The sequence below is a fragment of the Notothenia rossii genome (genome assembly GCF_949606895.1).
Source record: "Notothenia rossii genome assembly, chromosome: 12".
NCBI lineage: Eukaryota > Metazoa > Chordata > Actinopteri > Perciformes > Nototheniidae > Notothenia > Notothenia rossii.
Window position 1 is genome coordinate 2,217,052 of NC_136911.1, and position 25,049 is coordinate 2,242,100.

General features: G+C 39.4%; 1 protein-coding gene across 1 annotated transcript in view; it reads right to left on the bottom strand.

Moving 5' to 3' along the window:
• rttn (rotatin) overlaps positions 1-25,049 on the bottom strand; it is a 67,960-nt gene that overhangs the window by 37,133 nt on the left and 5,778 nt on the right. The window contains exons 7-24 of the mRNA XM_079661107.1: positions 23,864-24,014; positions 22,830-22,998; positions 19,635-19,834; positions 17,861-17,976; positions 16,623-16,790; positions 15,433-15,645; positions 13,638-13,750; positions 12,019-12,145; positions 11,602-11,727; positions 9,998-10,114; positions 9,166-9,290; positions 8,458-8,629; positions 7,417-7,516; positions 6,895-6,980; positions 5,633-5,750; positions 4,148-4,244; positions 4,000-4,059; positions 3,236-3,427 (exon numbers count right to left, since the gene is read on the bottom strand). Of these exons, the coding sequence (XP_079517233.1) occupies positions 3,236-3,427; positions 4,000-4,059; positions 4,148-4,244; positions 5,633-5,750; positions 6,895-6,980; positions 7,417-7,516; positions 8,458-8,629; positions 9,166-9,290; positions 9,998-10,114; positions 11,602-11,727; positions 12,019-12,145; positions 13,638-13,750; positions 15,433-15,645; positions 16,623-16,790; positions 17,861-17,976; positions 19,635-19,834; positions 22,830-22,998; positions 23,864-24,014 (2,450 nt within the window). The remainder of the gene's footprint in view (positions 1-3,235; positions 3,428-3,999; positions 4,060-4,147; positions 4,245-5,632; positions 5,751-6,894; positions 6,981-7,416; positions 7,517-8,457; positions 8,630-9,165; positions 9,291-9,997; positions 10,115-11,601; positions 11,728-12,018; positions 12,146-13,637; positions 13,751-15,432; positions 15,646-16,622; positions 16,791-17,860; positions 17,977-19,634; positions 19,835-22,829; positions 22,999-23,863; positions 24,015-25,049) is intronic.

The following is a 25,049-nucleotide window of genomic DNA, read 5'->3' on the forward strand; positions in this document are numbered from 1 at the left end:
AGCCAGTGGAGGTGTGATGTGTTCATGCTTGCGTGTTCCTGTAAGCAGCCGAGCCGCAGCGTTTTAAACCAGCTGCAGGCGGGACAGCGAGGTTTTGTTAAGGCCGGCATAAAGTGCATTGCAGTAATCTAGACGCGTAGAAACAAAGGCATGAATTACACGCTCAAAGTCTAAAAAGGATCAAACTGGTTTAATTTTGGACAGGAGCCTCAAGTGATAAAAACTGGAAAGAAGAAAGAAGATTACAATCTGATATAATTAACTTTACGAGGGTATTTTGCATTAAATAAATCGAGCACAAACTGCCTTTCTTTTATAGCAGTATGACTAGGTAGGTGATGACTAGAATATGAGACCAAATATATGTTGTTGAATATGTATTGAGGAGTTTTCAGTAGGCTGTAGCAATGCACTATAATACAGTTATTCTTATTTAATTTATTACATTTTGTTTGTGTTAATTAAAATATGTTTCAGTTTAATTAAATGCATATTATGTTAAACATGTAATTAATGCATTTCCAAAGTCAATGATCTATCATTTTAAGTAATAATATCTGATCTGATTTTTGAGTTACAGCTAGAGATAATAAAGGTGCCTCAGTAAATATTGATTGTTGACAACTGTGTTGCAGAAGTAGCGTCCTCTGCATACTAATGACCGCATTAACAAACACATTTGAACACCAATCTAGAGCGAGGAGACATTTATGAGTCATCCAAACAGCAGCAGAGGAATCGACGAGACATACTCAAGAAAACTGTCAAAAGAATGTGAAAAACTTTAGTAATAAGAAACAATAATATCACCAGAGATAGGGACTTGTGCACGGAGAGAGAAAGGAAGATACCTCTCAATATTCTCTGACCAATTCATCTTTAAAAAGCACTCATCGCACGGTACGAAAGTTAGTAGATTGATGCGTCTTTGGTGGCCTTTAAAAGTCTTTCCTGTAATTCAGCTGGTTGAAAACAGTGTGAGAGACATTGCCATATTTTTGAGTTCGGTCACATTAGAGGTAAATGAAGACAGACGAAAGCCAAGATGCTGAAACTAATTCTTTACTACAATTCTCTCCTAGAGGCGGAGAGCGTTAGTTAAAAGTGATTTTACTTTGATTAAAATCCCCTGCTTCGGACTTAGTATTCTGTTCAGCTTCTCACCATGTTCTCTTGATGCAGAAACAATGTTCCCTCTCTGTCTCCAATCATCTTTCATCATATAAGACTTTGCTCACTTCTCACCAGATGGCAAAAGTACACACATCCTTTACTCAAGTAGAAGTACAGATACTCGTGTTTAAAAATACTCTGGTGAAAGTAGAAGTACTGACTAAACTTCTTTACTCAAGTCAAAGTAAAGAGGCTTTGAAATGTACTTCAGTAAAAAGTACCCATAACTAGCAGCTGTTTTAAAGAGTACCTGACCTCCCTTTATATTAATAGAACAATAATGTCATTGTTAGCTAATGAATGTTTCCATGGTGACCAACGGCAACATGACAACGTTTCCATTGGTCCCTCTTCTTTAGAGAAGACCAGGAAATGATGGATACACGGATCGTGTTCAAATCAATAGGCACGCAATGACTCTAAATAATAATGATCACGCCACCAAACACACATTCAGACTAAAGGAACCAGCCTGTTTGGAAAATGAGAGAAGTAGAAAGTACAGGTATTTGAGTTCAACATGTAAGAAGTAGAAAGTACAGGTATTTGTGTTCAACATGTGAGAAGTAGAAAGTACAGGTATTTGTGTTCAAAATGTAAGAAGTAGAAAGTACAGGTATTTGAGTTCAACATGTAAGAAGTAGAAAGTACAGGTATTTGAGTTCAACATGTAAGAAGTAGAAAGTACAGGTATTTGTGTTCAACATGTAAGAAGTAGAAAGTACAGGTATTTGAGTTCAACATGTAAGAAGTAGAAAGTACAGGTATTTGAGTTCAACATGTAAGAAGTAGAAAGTACAGGTATTTGTGTTCAACAAGTAAGAAGTAGAAAGTACAGGTATTTGTGTTCAACAAGTAAGAAGTAGAAAGTACAGGTATTTGTGTTCAACATGTAAGAAGTAGAAAGTACAGGTATTTGAGTTCAAAATGTAAGAAGTAGAAAGTACAGGTATTTGAGTTCAACATGTAAGAAGTAGAAAGTACAGGTATTTGTGTTCAACATGTAAGAAGTAGAAAGTACAGGTATTTGAGTTCAACATGTAAGAAGTAGAAAGTACAGGTATTTGTGTTCAACAAGTAAGAAGTAGAAAGTACAGGTATTTGTGTTCAACATGTAAGAAGTAGAAAGTACAGGTATTTGAGTTCAACATGTAAGAAGTAGAAAGTACAGGTATTTGAGTTCAACATGTAAGAAGTAGAAAGTACAGGTATTTGAGTTCAACATGTAAGAAGTAGAAAGTACAGGTATTTGAGTTCAACATGTGAGAAGTAGAAAGTACAGGTATTTGGGTTCAACATGTGAGAAGTAGAAAGTACAGGTATTTGTGTTCAACATGTGAGAAGTAGAAAGTACAGGTATTTGAGTTCAACATGTGAGAAGTAGAAAGTACAGGTATTTGAGTTCAACATGTAAGAAGTAGAAAGTACAGGTATTTGTGTTCAACATGTAAGAAGTAGAAAGTACAGGTATTTGAGTTCAACATGTGAGAAGTAGAAAGTACAGGTATTTGGGTTCAACATGTAAGAAGTAGAAAGTACAGGTATTTGTGTTCAACATGTAAGAAGTAGAAAGTACAGGTATTTGTGTTCAACATGTAAGAAGTAGAAAGTACAGGTATTTGTGTTCAACAAGTAAGAAGTAGAAAGTACAGGTATTTGTGTTCAACATGTAAGAAGTAGAAAGTACAGGTATTTGTGTTCAACATGTAAGAAGTAGAAAGTACAGGTATTTGAGTTCAACATGTAAGAAGTAGAAAGTACAGGTATTTGTGTTCAACATGTAAGAAGTAGAAAGTACAGGTATTTGAGTTCAACATGTAAGAAGTAGAAAGTACAGGTATTTGAGTTCAACATGTGAGAAGTAGAAAGTACAGGTATTTGGGTTCAACATGTAAGAAGTAGAAAGTACAGGTATTTGTGTTCAACATGTAATGTAAGTTGTCAGAAAAATAAGTAGTGGAGTAAAGTACTGATACCAGAAAAATGTACTTAAGTACAGTAACAAAGTATTTGTACTTCACTACTTCCCACCTCTGTTGCTCAAAAGTAAGATGATTCTTACTCAGTATTATCCGAAGAGACGCCATGCAGCTTCTCCAGGAGGTTATCTATCCCAGAATGCCATGCGATGTTCCAGGCCAGCTGTAGGGCGAGGCGTGCGGGGGGGAGGGTCAGGAGGTCGATAAAGGGAGGGAGGACGCAGCAAAACGGGCTGACAGCGTGATGAGACCCCGCCTGGAACGGGATGTTGTACCTGGGAGGACATTTGGGTGAATTTAGAGAGCTTACTGTTGGGGAAATACTCAATGTACTCTTCCAATATCAGAGTTTTTCCCCAAAAAAAGATTTACAACAGCACTTATGACTTATTCTACTTCCACTTATTTCAATTCAATGTAGAAAATATGTTAAAACAAAGTGAGTTTAAGAGAAAGAGAAATGTTTCTAACACTTGGTCGTTGATGAGAGGAAAGGGAAAGTCACATTTATAGAAAACTTTGTGGAGGAAATTCCACCTAAAAACAACCTGTTTTGTAAGAAATGAACAAATAATAGAAGTTTAAATTAAAGTGTTGTTATTTAATAAAGTCAAAAAAGTCTAAAAGTAATTAAGAACAGTTTAAAGAACAAACACACCCTAAAGTTTGAATTGCATTAGAGTTACAAATACTTAAGGTGTTTGTATATATTGATTGTTGTGTTTTTATCTTAATGTGTATACATGTGTCTGTTGATTGTGTATATATAGGATATACATATTTTAATATATATTTGTATTTTTGTATACCCCACCTTTAATGATACATTTACTTCAATAAACTCTACCTGCGTATTACCGACAGAGGAAGGGAGAACGCTGTGGGCTTCACATCCGTGTTGTCCGACCTGATAGGACACAAAAGACAACATATTTAATGGATGCATATTTCATTTTAGAAGCATCAAGGCTCTGTGAGATCAAACATAAACTCACCATGTTTCCATGCTGGCAATCTCATCAAAGAGCAGCAAACTCATCAGGACAGAAATCTCATTCCCATTGCCTTTGTTCTCCTTTAATATCAACGATGCTGTAATTAAGACATGAAATAGACAATTGAAATAAGAAAAACAGTTTAAATAGTGTAAATATAATTACATTTTGAATGCATTAGAGTTACAAATACTTAAAGGAGTTTGTAATGTATAAAAACTGGCACATATTTCTCTGTCTCAAACAGAATATACAATATATATATATATACAATATACAAAAATACAATCACGATGTTATAATACAAATGAAATGTCTCCTAGGTAGCACTTGATAATAACTTTATAATAAAGAGGTAATTATTGTATTTGTTTCAGGGTAGAATTGTATAAATGATGTTTAATGAAGTTAACTGGACACACTTAATGTAATGAAAACATTAGACTATTTACAAATTAATTACATGATATTACCTTTTAATTATCAAACTGTTACCCCACTGCAAAGTGTGAGTACCTAGCTAAAATGTAAAATGCTACGTGTCACAATTTAGATACGAATGATGCAGATATTAGAGTAATGGAAACAAGTTGCATCGTGCTAACATCCCTACTGCAGTGTGACACCGTGGCTATGCATCAATGGATGATGGCCATCTTTCTTTCTGAGAATGAGCCCCCCTGCGCTCAACAACATAACGTTTAAAGCTTCTGTTATAGCAGAATGTTTAATACAGCGTATTTCTGATATTCATTAAAGCTCACATGGTATTCCATATGATGTGTGTTACTGAGTTGGGTCACACAGTTAGAGAGACAATTGTCGTTCTGAATTATCAATAGATGTATTCATTTTAAGTGAGCTGACACAGAGGGTAGAGGAGGTTCAGAGAAGGCCTCAGGTTATAAAAACAGTTAACCTTTGTTAGTTAACTAATCCTAAAGATGTCATGAGATGATGACCTTTCAACATATACAAGTATAGCTTTCAGAGAGAAAAATATGTGACCTTTGTGTGGTAGGCTGCATGATCAAATGTGTGTGCGTTAAACATGCTTAGGGGAAATGTGTGTGTGTTCATTGCAGTGGCTATATGCTGTATGATTAATGCTACTGTCGGGGGGCCTTTCTGCGATTGGCTGCTGTGGCAGCAGGTGATTTACTTCCCATTGTTGTTTGTTTGTTGCAACAACTATATAATAATGTCTCTCTCTCTCTCTCTCTCTCTCTCTCTCTAGAGCACCATTGAGTTCTTTTTAACCAAATGTCTCTCAGAGGGGCGTGGGGAGGGGCTCCTTATTTTCGTCTAAAGTAACAGACAGAAAATCAGCACTTTGGAAACAGGGCTGAAACAGAGGGGATTATGCAATGATCTGTTTGGTGTTTCAGCCAATCAGAGACAGGCTCTGTATATATCTGAGACCTATAATATATTGATGAGAAACAGTAGAATAGGGGAACTTTAAAATATGTGTTGTGAACGTACCCCTGACCAGTGTGAGCAGCAGGAGGCTGCGCTGAGCCAGGCTGTGTCTCAGAGACGGATCAGCGTACACTAACTTCCTCAGGATACACACACACGGCTCCAGCAGGCAGTCTACGCTCTGAGGAGGAACACACACACACACACACACACACACACACACACACACACACACACACACACACACACACACACACACACACACACACACACACACACACACACACACACACACACACACACACACACACACACACACACACACACACACACACACACACACACACACACACACACACACACACACACACACACACACACACACACACACACACACACACACACACAGTGTTTAATCACAGGGTCAACACAAACAAACATATTCTCCCTCTCCGTCTACTCCTGCTCAGGAGCACAGGGTCGTGGTGGAGAATGAAAAACATAGGAATTATCATGCAAGAGACATTTGCTGTTTTCTGTTAAGTATTCATGCAGGGGATCTTTCATATTGTTTTCCACCAAAAGCATGTTCTGTATTAACTATGTGTCTTCTCTTTTATGCAATAATGGGGAAAAAAATGACAGCAATATAGACATATGAGTAACATGTAACAAAGACCAGACAGGCAAAACTAAAAAGCCTTATTTTGATGCAAAGATGTGAACTTAAGAAGGAATGTGGCACAACATAAAAGTAAAACCAGTGCTCTGTTGATTTAAATGTGAGAATGCAAACTAAATGTATACATTTAGCTCATAAAATCAATAAATGACGGATCAATAATCTCCATCAATTAAGCCTTACTTTGTTAATAAACTGGATGATTACTCCTTGTAAGTTTCCTTAACGGTGACATGACATTTTCATCGCCCATGCCAAATTCCCATAAGCTAAATAAACGTCCCTGATTGCTCTTGTTTCAGGCGATGGAGGGACAAACAGGACCTGCAGACATCAACACTTGTTATGTGAGACAAGTCCTTCTCTGTGGCCCTTCACTTTTACCCTCCATGTAAACACACATGCTGCACGATTAGCTGTTAGCGCCCTCTGATTCAAGGCCTGCCAATGATCAGCAGTAACTACAGGGCAAACGTCCCTTCTGTCTGACACTATTAAAGCAGGCCACGTCATCCTTCATCATGCACGCATCACTGACTTCCCAACACCTCAAACAAGGACATGGAAGTGCATCTCATGAGAGACAGGCTTTCTTTCAATTGGCTTCAACAGAAACAACAACAGATTGTTTTTGTTTTTTTACCTTGTTGCCGTTTACACTCGCCACAATGAAAGAAATGACTTTGTCTGTTATTCCCAGATTCTTCAGCACTGGGTGCATTGCTGTGTCTGCAGGGAAGCAAGCAGAACATTCAATATACCCACAGAAAGCATTTGCATAATCATACACTCTGTGCTTTTTCTGCTCCTCCTAAGACATATGGTGGTGGGAGGGAAGACACTCTGCGGCATTTGTTGCAAAAATACATTTCACTCGCAGAGTTCTCACTTATTGCACAAACTTTAAGAGTTGTTTTTATCAAGTCCATAAAATGATATCTAGGAATCTGTTTAGGCATTTTAAAACGTACACATTATCAAACCTGATATCCTCAAATCAGCGAGAATCAGGATGTGAATTGTCTACTTTTACACTATCCCTGAGTCTCATTAAAATGCCTCTACATGAGATACTAATGCTCAGTGGTAGACATGCAAGTTTGAAAGTTAGCTTGTAAATGGGTTTAAACAATACTGTATATTAAAGACAGCACAGATATCTCACCTTGCAGCACGACAGACAGTTGCTCCCCTGCCGATCTTTTCAGAGAGAGGTCAACAGTGTCCGAGGACAGGATACCAAACAGCTTCTCCACCGACTCCACCTAGCCACCAAAAACACTTTTAGGGGATGCAGTGAATACAGAGAGTCTATCGTTGAAGGAATTGATTGTGCAAAAACGTTAGAACATTTTGTTTTTAGGGCTCAAATATAAAGATATACTGCTTTAATCAGTTTTATTTAGTATTGAAGTGAATATTTTGGGGTTTTTGAGGTGAGGTTTCTGGATTTTGAGAAACTAGGATGGATATTTTACAATATATTTTAAAATGTTATAGACCAGACAGCTTCTCCACCGACTCCACCTAGCCTCAAAAAATACTTTTAGGTGTTGGGAAAGTACATCAAAAAAGATTGAATGACTATTTTCATAATATTGGTCAATCGTTAAAGAAATTGATCGAGCAAAAGTATCAGAAAATTCAGTATTTAAGCCTCGAATATAATGATTTACTCCTTAAATCAGTTTAATTTAATGTTAAAGTGAATATTTGTGTGGGTTTTGGACTGACAAAGAAAGATATCACCTTGGATTTTGAGAAGCTACGTGGATATGTTTCAATATATTCTAACATTTCATAAACCAAACGATGAATCGACCAATGAAGAAAATAATCAGCAGTTGAATCAATCATGGAAAGTCTTTAGTTGCAGCTCTAATATTGCACTACTGCACATTTCTCAGAGTTATTGAAGTGACTGCTATTTTCTATATATTGATTGTTGTGCTTTTATTTAGGTCTAAATGTGTGCATGTGTATAAATGAGTCTTTTGATTGTGTATATATAGATATATACATATTTGTATATATCTTAGTTATTGTATTCAGGATTGTGGGAAACGTTTTTTCGATCTCTCTGTACACACAAACTGAAAGATTAACAATAAAGTTTGAAAACACGAGGTAAGCCCATACTGTACCTTCCTCTGCAGAAGTGTATATGTCAGTCTGTGTGTGTACATGTTTGTTCATGTTTGTATACCTTGAGGACAGACTTGTTGCAGGTGTCCAGCGAGACGTCTGCAGGCCGTCGGAGGCAGAAGAGGTTCGGCAGAGAGGAGATCACTGATTGGTCCAGCTCGGGTCTGGCTGCATCAGCATCATCATGGCTGCTTAAGTGGGGCAGGATTTGTTGCACTGCTGCTATTCTCACACTGTTAAACAATGAGCAGACATTATGTCAGACTTGGGAGTTAAATAATGAATTCAAAAACCCTACTGTTTTAAAACAGCTCTATTCAGGTGGCAACGAGCCTTTTGTCTGCATTGGGTTGAAAATGTAAAATTCCTTTGAGGTTTTTTGGACACAACATCCAAATGGTTGTCAAAGAAAATGAGGCAGGGCAAATTAAGTGCAAGAATTGACCAGGGCTTGTTTCCCGGTCGGGGTTCATTTCAATCTCAATCAATATTCATAGGCTGGGACTGGATGTTTGAGGCCTCACAAAGAACCCAAATGACTTGATAAGAACATCAGCAGGGAGGGACAGACGGTGGAAATATGTCCATCACTTTACGTGTGGCAATGCAGAATATTAAGACCTCCAGGAGTTTACCTGGTGCATAAAAAAAAACCCTACAACGTCAAACAATATCAAACGTGCAGAAGAGGCATATCATCACCTCCTTGTTTCCAAACACAAATAAACCCAGAGAGACACAAATAAACAACAAAGGAGCCCAGACTCACGTGGGTTGTTTCGTGAAAAGGAGTCGCAGCGCTGCTTTCAGCTTGGCTCTGCTTGGAAACCCGTCCGACATGTCACTTATCAGCAGGACACAGTTTCCCAGCGAGTCTTCAGTGCCGGCATAGCCCTGCCACACACACACACACACACACACACACACACACACACACACACACACACACACACACACACACACACACACACACACACACACACACACACACACACACACACACACACACACACACACACACACACACACACACACACACACACACACACACACACACACACACACACACACACACACACACACACACACACACACACACACACACACACACACACACACACACAGTCAATTCTCAGAAAGCTAGTTGGCAGACAATGCACCGAACAATGGGGAATTCCGGCGAAGGAGCCCAACAGTAAATAAAATATGCATCGCTTTGATTATGGCTGGTTTCATTTCGTCTCCTGTTGACATGGCAGCCCATCTCTGAATGGCCTCCTTGAATTGAATCGCACTTGACAGCATAGTCAAACTCTCATGTATATTCATGAAGTGTTTCCAGGCTCTCTGTTGCCTGAAACTGTTATGCAATTAATAAAAGCTTTTTCCCCACCCAAAAAGGAAAACAATACAACACAGAATATGCAAATGAGGGAATAACTACACCCCTCTCACTGGCAGCTCAATACGCCGTCTTTGTGGCTACAATTGAACTTTTGATCATCGTTGTTTTGTGGAGAACATGCAACACTTCCTGCAGCTCGAGAAATATAATAAGCTCCAAACCTACAAATACAACACGACATCTAAGGAGAGCAGACCTGTAACACGGGCATGACCGGGTGAAGTGCCTCGTTGAATCTGTCCCAGGTGGATGCTGTCATCATCAATCGTCCTTTGAGCACGAATAGCAGGATATCCTTGGCAGCGACGTTCACCTATAGATCACAGGTAAACTGCTGAATTCACAATGACACTGCTGACAAAACATTTACCAGCGAGTAATGAAAGTGACAGACGTTTAAACTACATGACACCGGTCATCCCTGAGGCTTTATCATGAGCTTAAAGTTATGTACAATAACTTTTAAAAAGCACATAGAGATCTATTGAGTACTTGTGTTTAATTAGATGCATTTGGTTCAACCTTGACCCAACACACTGAATGAATGTGATGTTCTGCCACTAGGGGTCTCAATCTACTAAAAGATGGATTTTGGGGGCGTTGGGAAGTAGCATGGGATCATGGGAGTTGTCATTGCACTCGGCTTGTTCATAGTTTAGGAGGTATTTATCAGGAGCTTAATTATCCGCAGTAAACATCTGTGAGTAGAGATGTCCCGATCCGATCACGTGATCGGTGATCGGAGCCGATCAAGTGATTTTCAAAAGATCGGAATCGGGAGAAAAAAATTGGGGATCGGGATTTTTTTTTTTTTTTTTTTTTTTTTTTATAAATACTTTTTTTTAAATTTTGTATTCAATGTTACAAAACAAAAATGACCATGTTCAAGTCTTAAAGTCATCCTGAGGCCTTAGTTTTGGTTTCAAATGACACAACATCATGTATGTGTTGCTTCTTTGGGGCTTGTTTTCATAGACCTGCTTATTTCTCTCAAATCTGGCAACAGAGTGGGCGCAGTGTCTAATTGTAGCAGTAAGCTAACGAGTACTGAAAGCTTTATTTTGTTTTGATCCAATGCTGCACAACTGAACTGATCCAATGCTGCACAACTGGACTGATCCAATGCTGCTGTGAAAGAAAGAAGCTATATCCATGTTGGATAGAATATCCAATTTAAATAAAAAAATAACCTTAAGGGACAACTTGAATGCTTTCTTTCTTTTTTATCTCTTAATGCATTGCATAAAGATCGGATCGGTAAAAATCGGTATCGGCAAATTGTCAAAATCAAATGATCGGAATCGGATCGGGAGCAAAAAAAGGTGATCGGGACATCCCTATCTGTGAGTAAACCAGTAAAATCTGTGTTTGTTGTCCAATGCTATTCATGAGACAAAGGATATGGGGTGATGTCCGAGCTAATAGCTAACATTTGCTCAGCTTGATTCTCAAGATACAGACGGGAGATGACTAAAATCCTTTATCTCGTTGAAAGATAGCGTTAAAAACCACCAAAATGTAAAAAGTGTACGGTACAAACCGGCTTAAACTGGATAAAAAAAGTCAATTTAAGGCAGCTTACGGAAGGCAACGCCTACAAACGGGGATACAACAAGGCGACCAAATGAAATGGTATATTATAATGTACACAATTCAAGTAAATGTATAACTCAGGTGGAGTTGGTTATGGATGGCAGGAAGATTATTATATAAGAAGTGGCCAGAAGCAAGATGCTCCAGGAGGTCTAGAAGTCTAATTGCTCCTGTGGAGATACAGGTGTTACAGGAGTGTTTGCCTACCTTCTCTGCAGAATCCTGGAGTCCGAAAGCAGTGATTTCGTAGAGCACCCTGTGGTGGATAAGGAAGTTGAGTCCGCCGCAGGCCGCCACTTCCTTTCGTGCCACATTCTGGATGCCGAGGCAGTCCTAAGGGTGTATGTAATCACACCAAAGCACATCATAAATTATCGCCATCCTCTCCAGTTCCAATTCACTTTAAAATGTAGATGCGTACTCCAGATGGTGGTTAGTAAAAAAAATAAAAAAAGCAAGTCTGATTTCAAATGTCAAGGGGGGTTTTTTATGGCTCGCTGTCACACATTCATCCATCTTCATATATCGGCTTATTTACATATGGGTTCCCCAGCAAGCTGCTTTAGAGGCCGTTACTTCATCCATGAACCTGAATGTAAGTGCGTGTTGGATGGTTGTTCTGACCTTGGCCAGGCGTAGAGTGCATTGGTATGTTTCCGCTCTGACAGGCAGTGAGGGATGGGACAGAAGCTTCAGGAGCAGTTTCTGGCTCTCTCTTTGGAGGAGGGGGCTGGGGTCATCAAACGTCCACCTAGTGATGGACAACCACAGGAGAATGACTTGACTATATAACCCCCTATAGACCCCCCCCACACACACACACACAATAACACAGATTATAACCCCCGTTGTTGTTAAATACCAACCAACTATGTGCAAATAGTTCTTTGATTTGATTTGTTTGATTTATTTCGAATAAGTCAAACAATAATACAAAAATTATAATTATTGTACAATACAAAATGAATCAGTGTCAAATTGATATACACAAATATTACTGATTGTAAATTATGTATAAACAAATAATCTACTTAATTACACATCTGAAAAGGGGTGGGAAGAAGTTTACACTTATTTAACCCTTAGATGCCCTTAGAGTGGCTGGACCCTACACTCTTCCATAAGACTTAAGTGGGCCAAATGGACCCGTATTAGAATATGTGTTTTTATGTCATTTTTGTTAAGAAAAATCACTTTTTGTAATATTTAGTATTATATTTTGGTTCACACTAGTCATTTTTTATATTTCATTTTTCACTACTTATAATTTTAGACATTTTTTTTACATTTTGAAAAAAAACGAAATTCCATAGGAAATGACCCACTTATGGAAGCTTGGGGTAGAAATACAAAAACTGCAATTTCTTAAAATGTAAATTTAAAATGTGAATGGCATGATATCCAAAACATGTTTTTTGAGGAATAGCTGGAATATGAAATGATAAAAAAAATGTTATTACAAAGATACTCTAAAAAAAACACCTCACCGGGTCAACAAAGACCCACTTATGCATCTAAGGGTTAATCCCATCCCTTCTCCCAATTACTAACATTTGTTAATGAAAAACAAAAGCATAAAACAACAAATAAATAAACAGATAAATTAACAAACAAATAAATAACAGAGGTAAATGATATTCAAGAAAAGTGGTCATCAAACTCTTTAACTCTTGACCCTTCAATAAAGGGAACTGAGAACTTCCACATCAACACTGTGCAATATCATCACCATCATTACAAAACACAACATACACAACACGTGCTATATTATGTTTATTATTAATAATGTGCTATGATAACGTCCAATTACGTATCTGCCACTACAGTTAGTGTGCAATACTAAATACTGGTAATATTTAAATGAACGATGTGAATGTGTTTCCTGGAGATATTGAATTGCTCTTGTTGCTGCGCTGTTAGTGTACAGTTTTATTACCATGCTGCTGTGTTTATTGAATTTTTGTAACTCTGGCAACAATTGCCTTCGGGATAAATAAAGTCTTATCTTATCTCTTATGTGCAATAGATGCCGTTAATAACTGTGCAATATATACCTGGCTGCTAAATCCTCAGAACTGTTACAGGATGTGTGTTTGGTAAATGTTTTATCTTTAATACTTGTTGTTTCTAAGGTAACATTAAGCTGTCTGTCTCTTTTTGCTGCTGTAATGTACATTTCCTCTCCGTGGGACTCATCAGGGTACTCTGATTGGGACTCTTCACATTGTGAGGTTTGAACGTACAGGTGAGAGCAGATGTGGACACACTCCTTGATGACGGGGAGGTGTTGGTGCAGCGAGAGGCCGTTTATCGCCTGGTCTGCCAGCTCCAGCAACTCCACCCAGTTCCTCTCTCCCTTTGTGAGGAGATGAATCCATTAGTGGAGATACACAACGCCAATATGAGTGATGGGCTGAACAGGTTAGTGACAGGTGAATGTGTGCAAGAGTGGTTCTTGATTTAGAGCAATACTGCATCCCTACGATGAGCAATTTGAATTATTGGAGAAAACTCGTTTTTTCATGTCTCAACGGAGAACAAAAATTTAGAAAATGTAGAAAATGTAGAAAAGTCTTGCTGAAATTAGGTTTTTATGACTTCTCCTAAGCAGAAATGAATATGTTTAGAAAGTAGTGAGAACACGTCTTCAATTCATGTCGTTTTTTGTATAACTTTTTCTACGTTTTCTTCTACAATTCAAGGTTCCACAGGCGTTGAAGTTGATACACAAAGATCCTCTTGTGGTTGCTAGTTTTTTGCATGTCTCAACGGAGAACAAAACGTAAAAAATTGAGAAAAGTCTTGTTGAAATTTGTTTTTTAAGAATCTATATGATATATTGTGCACTCAAATTCAAGTCATATTTATTCAGTTGTATGCTCACTAGTAGGGGTGTCCCGATCACCTTTTTTTGCTCCCGATCCGATTCCGATCATTTGATTTTGACAATTTGCCGATACCGATTTTTCCCGATCCGATCTTTATGCAATGCATTAAGAGAAAAAAAAGCATTCAAGTTGTCCCTTAAGGTTATTTTTTTATTTAAATTGGATATTCTATCCAACATGGATATAGCTTCTTTCTTTCACAGCAGCATTGGATCAGTTCAGTTGTGCAGCATTGGATCAAAACTAAATCAAGCTTATCAGTACTCGTTAGCTTACTGCTACAATTAGACACTGCGCCCACTCTGTTGCCAGATTTGAGAGAAATAAGCAGGTCTATGAAAACAAGCCCCAAAGAAGCAACACATACATGATGTTCTGTCATTTGAAACCAAAACTAAGGCCTCAGGATGACTTTAAGACTTGAACATGGTCATTTTGAAAAATTAAAAAATCCCGATCCCCGATTTTTTTTCTCCCGATTCCGATTTTTTGGAAATCACGTGATCGGCTCCGATCCCCGATCACGTGATCGGATCGGGACATCTCTACTCACTACTTCTAAATACTACGCAAACCCTGACTGTTTAACGTCTCACGTAAGCAAAAATGAATATGTTTAGAAAGTAGTAAGCACACGTCTTCAATTCATGTAGTTTTTCCAAGTTTCTTATTATTTGATCCAAGTTTTCTTCTGCAATTCAAGGTTGCACAGACATTGAAGTTGATACACAAAGACCCTCTTGTGGTTGCTAGTTTTTTGCATGTCTCAACGGAGAACAAAAATGTAAAAAATTGAGAAAAGTCTTGCTAAAATGCTGTTTTTAAGAATCTATATGAAGATATCCATTAACTAAGTGTCTCTGTTATCTCGTGCACTCAAATTCACGTCACGTTTATTCAGTTGTATGCTCACGTCTTCTAAATACTACGCAAACCCTGACTGTTTAATGTCTCACCTAAGCAAAAATGAATATGTTGGAAAAGTAGTGAGAACACGTCTTCAAGTCATGTCAAGTTTTCTTCAACAATTCAAGGTTGCACAGGGGGTGCAGTTGATACCCAAAGCTCCTCTTGTGGGTGAAGTGTTCCCTTAAGGAAGCAGGGTGTTTATCTGTGAGCTGCTTGTGTTGACTCTAAATAAGTGCCTCACCTCAGCTTGTGTTTCCTTCATGAAGTTGCAGGTGGACTCCATCCAGAGGGCGGCGCGGCTCACCCTCCTGTAGAGGTCGTGGCTGTCAGAGTTCACCTGCTCCAAGTAGGCCACTGCTGCCTGGTGCATGCTGGGTAATAAACTCCCCAACGACGTGTCCAAGCACAGGTGGAAAATAGCGGTTGCTGTGCTTTCTGGGAGATGTTCACCAGCCTGTGTGAGGGGGAGAACCTTAATTAAAAAGCTTTCTCTGGAGTTCAGGTAAATGAATCACAAAGGAATGAAAAGGGAAAGTACAGTGGAGACTGTCAGAGCCAAATTGATAATATAAACAAATTAATATATTTATATTTTCATTATATCTCCTCAGGATTACAGTCTAATTAATATTTTTATATTTACGGCATTAATATTGAGAACTGAAACACACATAAGATATTACTGAATCGCCTGATCGTTTCAAATGCTTTTAAAATTACATTCCTAAGTATAAATTAAATACAGAGTAATATAGAGTACAGTACTGCATATAAAGTATAGGTTACTGTCTTCAAAAGCCTAAAATAGTATTGTGCTTTGTACAAAAACAGTGATTGCAGTAGTGATTATAATAAGCATCCGGCACTGGCTCAGTCAGTAGGGGCTTGGACTGTGAGCCGTAGGGTCGCCGGTTCAAGTCCCCGACCAGACCTAAATATGGAGTGTGGACTTCTACTTGGAGAGGTCCCAGTTCACCTCCTGCCCTGCCGTGGTGCCCTTGAGCAAGACACCTGACACCCCCCTTCCCCCACATTGCTCCCCGGGCGCTGTACAGTAGCTGCCCACTGCTCCTAGTGCTAGACTCCTGGTGCTAGGATGGGTTAAAGCAGAGAACACATGTCACTGTGTGCTCTGCATGTGAGAGGGGTTCATCCCTCCCAATTCTATTCAATCAGCTTTGCACCAGTTTCAGTACATTTCTAGATTTCAAAAAATTGAAAGAAAAATACAGTTTCATGCCAATAAAGTTGAAAAAATATATAATTACTGTGTGTGGATGGTTAGTATATGTTAAGTCTCAAAATGAAGACTGTAAGCAGATTACTTAAACAGCATGTGTGTGGTTATGAATCTTTTGATAGCTAATCAGTCTTTTGATCGCTCACGGTAGTTTCCACTATGTTGTGATTTGCTCATAGGTGCACACACACCTTCTCAGGAGGGAGGATGGTCTGCAGGAGTTTAATGGTGAATATAGAGACGCTTGTGTATGCCATCCTGTGATGAACCTGAGCACTGCGGGGAATATCTGCTGAAACGCTCTGATGGTAGCTGAGGATTTCCCCCAATAGCTCCATGCAGGCTTGCAGCTTTTGCTTCTAAAAGAGAACACACACAAGGAGACAGAAATGAAGACAAAAGCACAGCAGACAAACACAGTCAGACACACACACAGACAAACACAGTCAGACACACACACACAGCTTCTGGCTGCGAGCCAGGAGAGAAATGGCTCGTTCCACGGGTTAGGAATTGAATGTAATCAGATTTCAGGGTTATTTTAGGACGAGATACAGATCCACGCTATCTCAGTCTGAATAAATTGGAACAATCTATTCTCAGCCACTTTGTTCCAGGGAGGAGAAATTAAACAAAGGACGGTTTCCACCAGCAGGGGGCAGTAGATGTCCTGTGCATTGCTGCGGCTGGCGAGAACAGTTCTGTCCGATCCCCAGGGGAAAAACCTCGAGGTCTGGCACGCCAAAGCTGCTCTCCACGTAAAGATGACAAACCAGTTCTCAGGCTGCGAGCTCTCTGGGCATGTTTTAAACAGCAGAGGGCCACAGGGGGCGGGCCCTCGCATAGGAACACACTAGAAACACCATGCGATGTGTAAATGGAGACATTAACTAACCCAAGATTGACTCAGATGAGAGGTGTGCATGCATCAAGGCTGTTCAAGGCTTTTATGTAGATATGACAATGAAAATCTTAGGCTCTCCAACAGAACACAATAAAACAAATAAAATAGTACAAGTAAATCAAATAAAAAGGAATATAATAGAAACTGCAGAATAGTCGATATACAAGTCATTGGAATATTGATATGAGTTACAAACAGATGAATGTTCTGGATGTTCTTTCAAAAGTTCAGGTGTTTAACAGTCTTATGGCCTGTGGGATGAAACACCATGCGATGTGTAAATGGAGACATTAACTAACCCAACATCGATTCAGACGAGAGGTGTGCATGCATGTGAAGCGCTTTGTAGTTTCATATAATTCATTCAGCTCCGTCACGTGCCTACACTTGACAGTGAAGCACCGTATGCCTGTGTGTCGCTGGCAAATTGTCTGGTGGCCAACAAACCCCCACCACCACCCCTTCAGTGAAGTGTATCCATTCATCTACATAAGAGGCTTTGTCATGAGTCGTGTTTTGACTTGCCAGCTCCGTCCCCACCAGGCTGCGGTCGTCCCACACCAGCTCGCAGACGCTGTCCCCGAGCAGGAGCACGCCGTCGCTCAGCAGCTCCAACACACGGTGAAACACGTGAGAAACCTCTGGGAGAGGAGAGAGGAGAGAGGAGAGAGGAGGAGAGGAAACTGAGAAGGAGACGAAGACTGTAGGAAGTGTTGGGAACATTCTGAATGTCCTCTTCCAACATGAGAGTAACATGATAACACAGGTATCCCAACTGTAGCTGTGAACATGACAGGATGTGTGATTACCTAGAAGAGCATCAGGACTGTTTGAGGCATATGATAGCTATGTGATTAACATGATGATTCAGCCTCTATGGAGAGAGACATATGACAAGCATGCTCATTTCTGACGTGGAGCTAATCTGAAGTAAACATTGAATACTGCTTTCTATTCCTCCATCTTGTGACTGAGGAACTCCCTCTCTTGGATATCAGCATGTGAAGGACACTGTTCAGGAACTAGCTGATGCTCTGTATGTGATGACTACTTCCATTCTGGAGAGGATCACAGATACATGGATCCTGAGATTGAAGATCAAGCCGGGGACTAGGGATTATTAACATTTTTGAAGTATTCAGGAAAAGTCAGAATTTTGAGATTTTGAGTAAAAAGTTAGAATTTTTAGATTTTGAGAAAGAATTCTGAGATTTTTAGAAAAGTCATAATTTTGAGAGAAAGTCAATTTTTTTTAAAGAAAGTCCAGATTTTTGGATTTTGAGAAAAATACAGAATTTTGAGATTTTGAGAAAAAAGCCAACATTTTGAGAACAAACTTAGTATTGTGTTCATGACAGCATGTATGATTACCTAGAAGAACCAGTATACCTCCATCTTGTGACTGTGAAACTCCCTCTCTTGTATATCAGTATGTACAGGAACTAGTTGATGCTCTGTATGTGATGACTACTTCCATTCTTGAGAGGATCACAGATACACGGATCCCCAGATTGAAGCTCAAGCCGGAGACCAGTGATATATTTCTAACAGGAAGTAAATGTAGTCAGAAGCATTGGCGTTTTTGGCCGTCTCCATTTTGGTTTTTGCAACCAGAAGTGACAACAGGGGGTACAAATGAACACTGAAACACATTTGAAGGTGACCAAAATGTTATATAATTTGGTTTGATTACATTTCAATCTATTTTAAATGATCAGGGTTCTTCACATGTTCACGTACTACAGGCTGCATTGACGAAGACTGGAAACTAGAGATGGTTAATAAGGAAATAAATCAAGAGACATCGAGGGTCGTTTTCTCTTAGACCTCTTTACAACCTGAGTTGTTTTTGCAAGTCGAGTCACCCACTGCTGGATATTATAGATAATGCTAGTTAAAGACTCTTCTGCTTTAGCATCACTTTGGCAAGAGCAATAGAGATTAACATTTTTAAAGATAATATAATGACAGAATACAGTCAATACCGTAAAACACGTAACCAGATATATCCTATTTCAACTCAAGCCACAACAGACGGAGGTAAGGTTTATATCATTGACTAACACCCACCTGCTTATTGTTTTTTTTAATAAGGCTTAAGGCTTCTTACACGTTCAGGTGCTACATGCTGTGTTGAAGAAGAATTGAAACTAAAGTGAAAAAAGGAAATAGATCAAGTGAGAAGTAGGGTCATTTTTCCATAGACTTCTATACAATATGAATTCATCCTGGAATCAGAGTCGCCCCCTGCTGGATGTTTGTTTGTATACATGTACAGAAAGTCAACAACAACACTCACCTGTCTTCAGCAGCGGTATGGCTTGATGCATGGTGGCGACGGTGAACTGAGCGAGAGTGAGCTGCTGTAGCTGGAGCTCCAGAACATCCTCCACACCCAGGTCAGGAAGGTCCAGGTGGGCCAAATTTGCAGGAGACTGGGGGGACTGGGGGGTCTGGGGGGGGGCCAGGACTGCTGCTCCACCTCTGTGAGAGCTGGCACTGGAGGAAGACAAATATTAAAGGTCACCAATTATGCAGAATCCACTTCTCCATGTCTCTTCTACATCAACATGTGTCCCCTCTTCTTCATGTCTCTTCTACATCACCATGTGTCCCCTCTTCTTCACGTCTTTTATACATCAACATGTGTCCCCTCTTCTCCATGTCTCTTCTACATCAACATGTGTCCCTTCTTCTTCATGTCTCTTCTACATCAACATGTGTCCCCTCTTCTCCATGTCTCTTCTACATCAACATGAGTCCCCTCTTCTCCATGTCTCTTCTACATCAACATGTGTCCCCTCTTCTTCATGTCTCTTCTACATCAACATGTGTCCCCTCTTCTCCATGTCTCTTCTACATCAACATGTGTCCCCTCTTCTTCATGTCTCTTCTACATCAACATGTGTCCACTCTTCTCCATGTCTCTTCTACATCAACATGTGTCCCCTCTTCTTCATGTCTCTTCTACATCAACATGTGTCCCCTCTTCTCCATGTCTCTTCTACATCAACATGTGTCCCCTCTTCTCCATGTCTCTTCTACATCAACATGTGTCCCCTCTTCTCCATGTCTCTTCTACATCAACATGTGTCCCCTCTTCTTCATGTCTCTTCTACATCAACATGTGTCCCCTCTTCTCCATGTCTCTTCTACATCAACATGTGTCCCCTCTTCTCCATGTCTCTTCTACATCAACATGTGTCCCCTCTTCTCCATGTCTCCTCTACATCAACATGTGGCCCCTCTTCTTCATGTCTCTCCTACATCAACATGTGTCCCCTCTTCTTCATGTCTCTCCTACATCAACATGTGTCCCCTCTTCTTCATGTCTCTTCTACATCAACATGTGTCCCCTCTTCTTCATGTCTCTTCTACATCAACATGTGTCCCCTCTTCTTCATGTCTCTTCTACATCAACATGTGTCCCCTCTTCTTCATGTCTCTTCTACATCAACATGTGTCCCCTCTTCTTCATGTCTCTTCTACATCAACATGTGTCCCCTCTTCTTCATGTCTCTTCTACATCAACATGTGTCCCCTCTTCTTCATGTCTCTTCTACATCAACATGTGTCCCCTCTTCTTCATGTCTCTTCTACATCAACATGTGTCCCCTCTTCTCCATGTCTCTTCTATATCAACATGTGTCCCCTCTTCTTCATGTCTCTTCTACATCAACATGTGTCCCTTCTTCTCCATGTCTCTTCTACATCAACATGTGTCCCCTCTTCTCCATGTCTCTTCTACATCAACATGTGTCCCCTCTTCTTCATGTCTCTTCTACATCAACATGTGTCCCCTCTGTGGAAAGAGACTCTGAAAGTTTCAGGAACAAAGATTCTCTCTCTTTTTGATCCATTTCTATAAAAACTGTCTGAAAATGAGCTGATCAGATTTTGGCCACTTTATGATGTCATAACAATGTTTTGTCTTGTCTAACCATTAGCCAATCAGCAACCAAGGTAACAGACAGAGAATCAGCAATTTGGAAACAGGGCTGAAACAGAGGGGATTATGGGTAATGCTGCAATGATCTGTTTGGTGTTTCAGCCAATCAGAGACAGGCTCTGGATATATCTGAGACCTGTGATATATTGATGAAGAACAGTAGAATAGGGGACCTTTAAGACGAATCCCCTCTGCACTCAAACTTTTAAATTCTACCTAGGTTGTTTAACTTGATTATTATATTATGTACTTACCGGTACTTATTTATTGTGATGCTATGAACTATTTATGGTGTAAATTGGAATGATCCATATCTAGGGGTGTATGTCCTTTCTGATTGGTTGATTGATTGATTGATTGATTGATTGATTGATTGATTGATTGATTGATTGATTGATTGATTGAGCTGTATTTGGATGGATCCTAAAAACTCCCATCATGGAAATCAGAAGTGATATTTGAATATTTCAGACCAGCCGCGAGAGGGCTCCTGTTGATGTCCATATTCAAAATAATAATGTAATCCTCCGCTGCCTCGCTCACGTCGCTTCATCTTAGAGTGAGAGCCGCAAGTGTCACCAGCAATTTAGTCATTATCAAAGCTACAAAAATCCCACAGTATGTTTTTTCTCAAAAAGCAAAAGACTATCGTGTTGAGTTTACAGTCTGATGAACAGAATTGACAACAATGCTGAATCAAAGCAAAACGATATTGCTACAACCAGCAGACAGACTCCATTTGTGCCTCAGAAGTGTGACAGCAGGAAAACTGAGTTAATCTCTGCTCTCACTGCCAACGTGATTGCTGAAGACGTGCAAATAAAGAAAGGCTTAGACAGCAGGAACAGCGAGACCTGATGTGCCCAAAGTCAGGAAATTATTTATTTTTCAGCTGTGTTGACACAGTAAAATGGAGTTTCCTGTTTTTTCAGCTTTGTTCATTTAACGAATGTGCATTTAAAAAAGAGGAATAGTTTTGGTGGAAACTAAAAGGTACCATGGGGTCAGATTAACATTTTCCAAAGGGGGGTTCGTTTAGCGTGAAACACTTGAAATAACTAAAGGATAAGTTAAACCAGAAAGTAGAAAGAAAGTGAGGTCATAGAAAACTATTACTGCTAAAAAGTCAGAACTAAACATTTCACACTGCACAGTGACTTTAATTCATGTTTCATTATCTTTGCTTTTAAATGAGTGTTTTTAAAATGTCATTTTATAATATATTTCTTAATGCTCTTAATGTAATGTGAGCTGAAACATTGTACAAGTTTATCTAAACTACAACTATTATTTAGAAACCAAATCATTAATGGTTATGTGAGCAGGACCTGTGAACTCATACATGTTATTTCAACTCACTCACTCACTCACTCACTCACACACTCACACACTCACACACTCACACACACACACACACACACACACACACACACACACACACACACACACACACACACACACACACACACACACACACACACACACACACACACACACACACACACACACACACACACACACACACACACACACACACACACACACCTGGTGGACGCTGCGTCTCCGTCCTGTCCGTCTCCACTGGCTCTCTGGCCGGTGCGTCCCACCACAGAGGGCCGAGGTGAGCACTCGCCCCCCGGGGAGGAGGCCTGGGAGCGCTGCGTGCCTCTCACCTCCTGGGAGTAGGAGAAGGACGAGTTCTGGGACACTGGATCTACACGACCAGGGACAGGAAAAGAGGACATTAGTTTCACAAAGACGCTGTGGGATAAAGAAGAGAGGGGAATAAGGTGTGGGTGTTTTTTGATTTGATTTGATTAGATTTATTTCGAATGTGTAAAACAATTATTATATTGAGTTCAAATGTCAAATTGATATACAACAATATTATTATATCCTGAACAGTGTCCTTCACATGCTGATATCCAAGAGAGGGAGTTACACAGTCACAAGATGGAGGAATGCTGGTTCTTGTACGTAATCACACATCCTGTCATTTACAATACTGACTTTTCTCAAAATCTCAAAAGTCTGACTTTTTCTTAAAATCTCAAAATTCTAACTTTTTCTCAAAATTCTGACTTTTTCTTAAAATCTCAAAATTCTAAATTTTTCTCAAAATTCTTACTTTTTCTCAAAATCACAAAATGTTGACTTCTTCTCAAAATTCTGACTTTTTCTCAAAATTCTGACTTTTTCTCAAAACCTCAAAATTCTGACTTAAAATCTGGAAGTAGTCATCACATACAGAGCATCAACTAGTTCCTGAACAGTGTCCTTCACATGCTGATATCCAAGAGAGGGAGTTCCTCAGTCACAAGATGGAGGAATAGAAAGCAGTATTCAATGTTTACTTCAGATTAGCTCCACGTCAGAAATGAGCATGCTTGTCATATGTCTCTCTCCATAGAGGCTGAATCATCATGTTAATCACATAGCTATCATATGCCTCAAACAGTCCTGATGCTCTTCTAGGTAATCACACATCCTGTCATGTTCACAGCTACAGTTGGGATACCTCTGTTATCATGTGGACTCTGATATTGGAAGAGTATGTTCAGGATGTTCCCAACACAAACCTTGCTTTGTGGAGAAGAAGCTTGGATCCTGATGAAAGCGGAGTCTCCTCCTCAGCCCCACACACAGCTGCCTCAGACAGGAGAGCGCCTGCAGGTGGAGGAACCTCGACTCACCTTTACCTGAACCCAGCCTCAGCAGGGACAGCAGGTTCTGCAAACACAGGCCAGATCAGAGGAAGACTGTCACTGGGAAGCTGAGCTGTAGAAGGTTCTCAGAAGGATGTAGGATATGATAGATATATGTAGATAGATGGATACTTTATTTAACCCAATTTGGGAAATTCTTTTGTCGCAGAAGTGTGTTCAGAATTTATAATACGATACTTAAAATCAGGGGGGTCAAACTCAATTTCATCGCGGGTCACATCAGCATTATGGTTGCACTCAAAGGGCCAGGTGTAACTTTAAGAATATATAAAAATATATATAAATATATAATATATATAAAATAATGTATTATATTACATTATTGCCTCTGCATTGGATTATTATCAGATAGGGTAATAACTTCATAATTAACTACGTCTGAAAGCAGAAGTCCAGGGCAAATAATTGCAAGTCTCTTCAGTTGCATGTCACAAAAAGAGATGCATTGTGGGACATGTAGTTTATGGGCAACGTGCTTCTGTAAAGCGGCATGTAATCGTATAATAAACTTATTTTATTCTTTGCAAGCTCTTGATGTCCACATAAAAAGTGGAAAAGAGAATTAACTTTTTTTTTTTTATAATAGAATATAAACAAGACAATATTCAATATTCTGGATAATTAAAATAGAAAGTCAAAATGCAACAGGATCCAAAATACTACATGTGCTTTATAAGAAAGGAGAAACTCAAACTATGTAGCACCTAAACTCAGACAGTGGGAGAAAAGTTGTAATAAAAAGTTGAACTAAATTATTGAAGCAACAATTTGTTCTGAGTTCAGACTCCCTGCTAACGATGGCATGTCTCTAAATCCAAGTCTTTTCATTTAACTTAATAGCTCCAGCTCTTCAGAGGAGAGTCGAGCCACACGAGGAAGAGCAGAATGAGTTCTTCAGATGATGAGACTGCTGGGTGACAGTATGCTAATGCTGCCTTGAGACCGATGTTCCACTTTATTAGCAAAGTAGTAATGTTCACAGTGGGGCTAAATCATGTCTCCTCCAACACTTCGCCTATGAAACTGAGAGATAACAGAA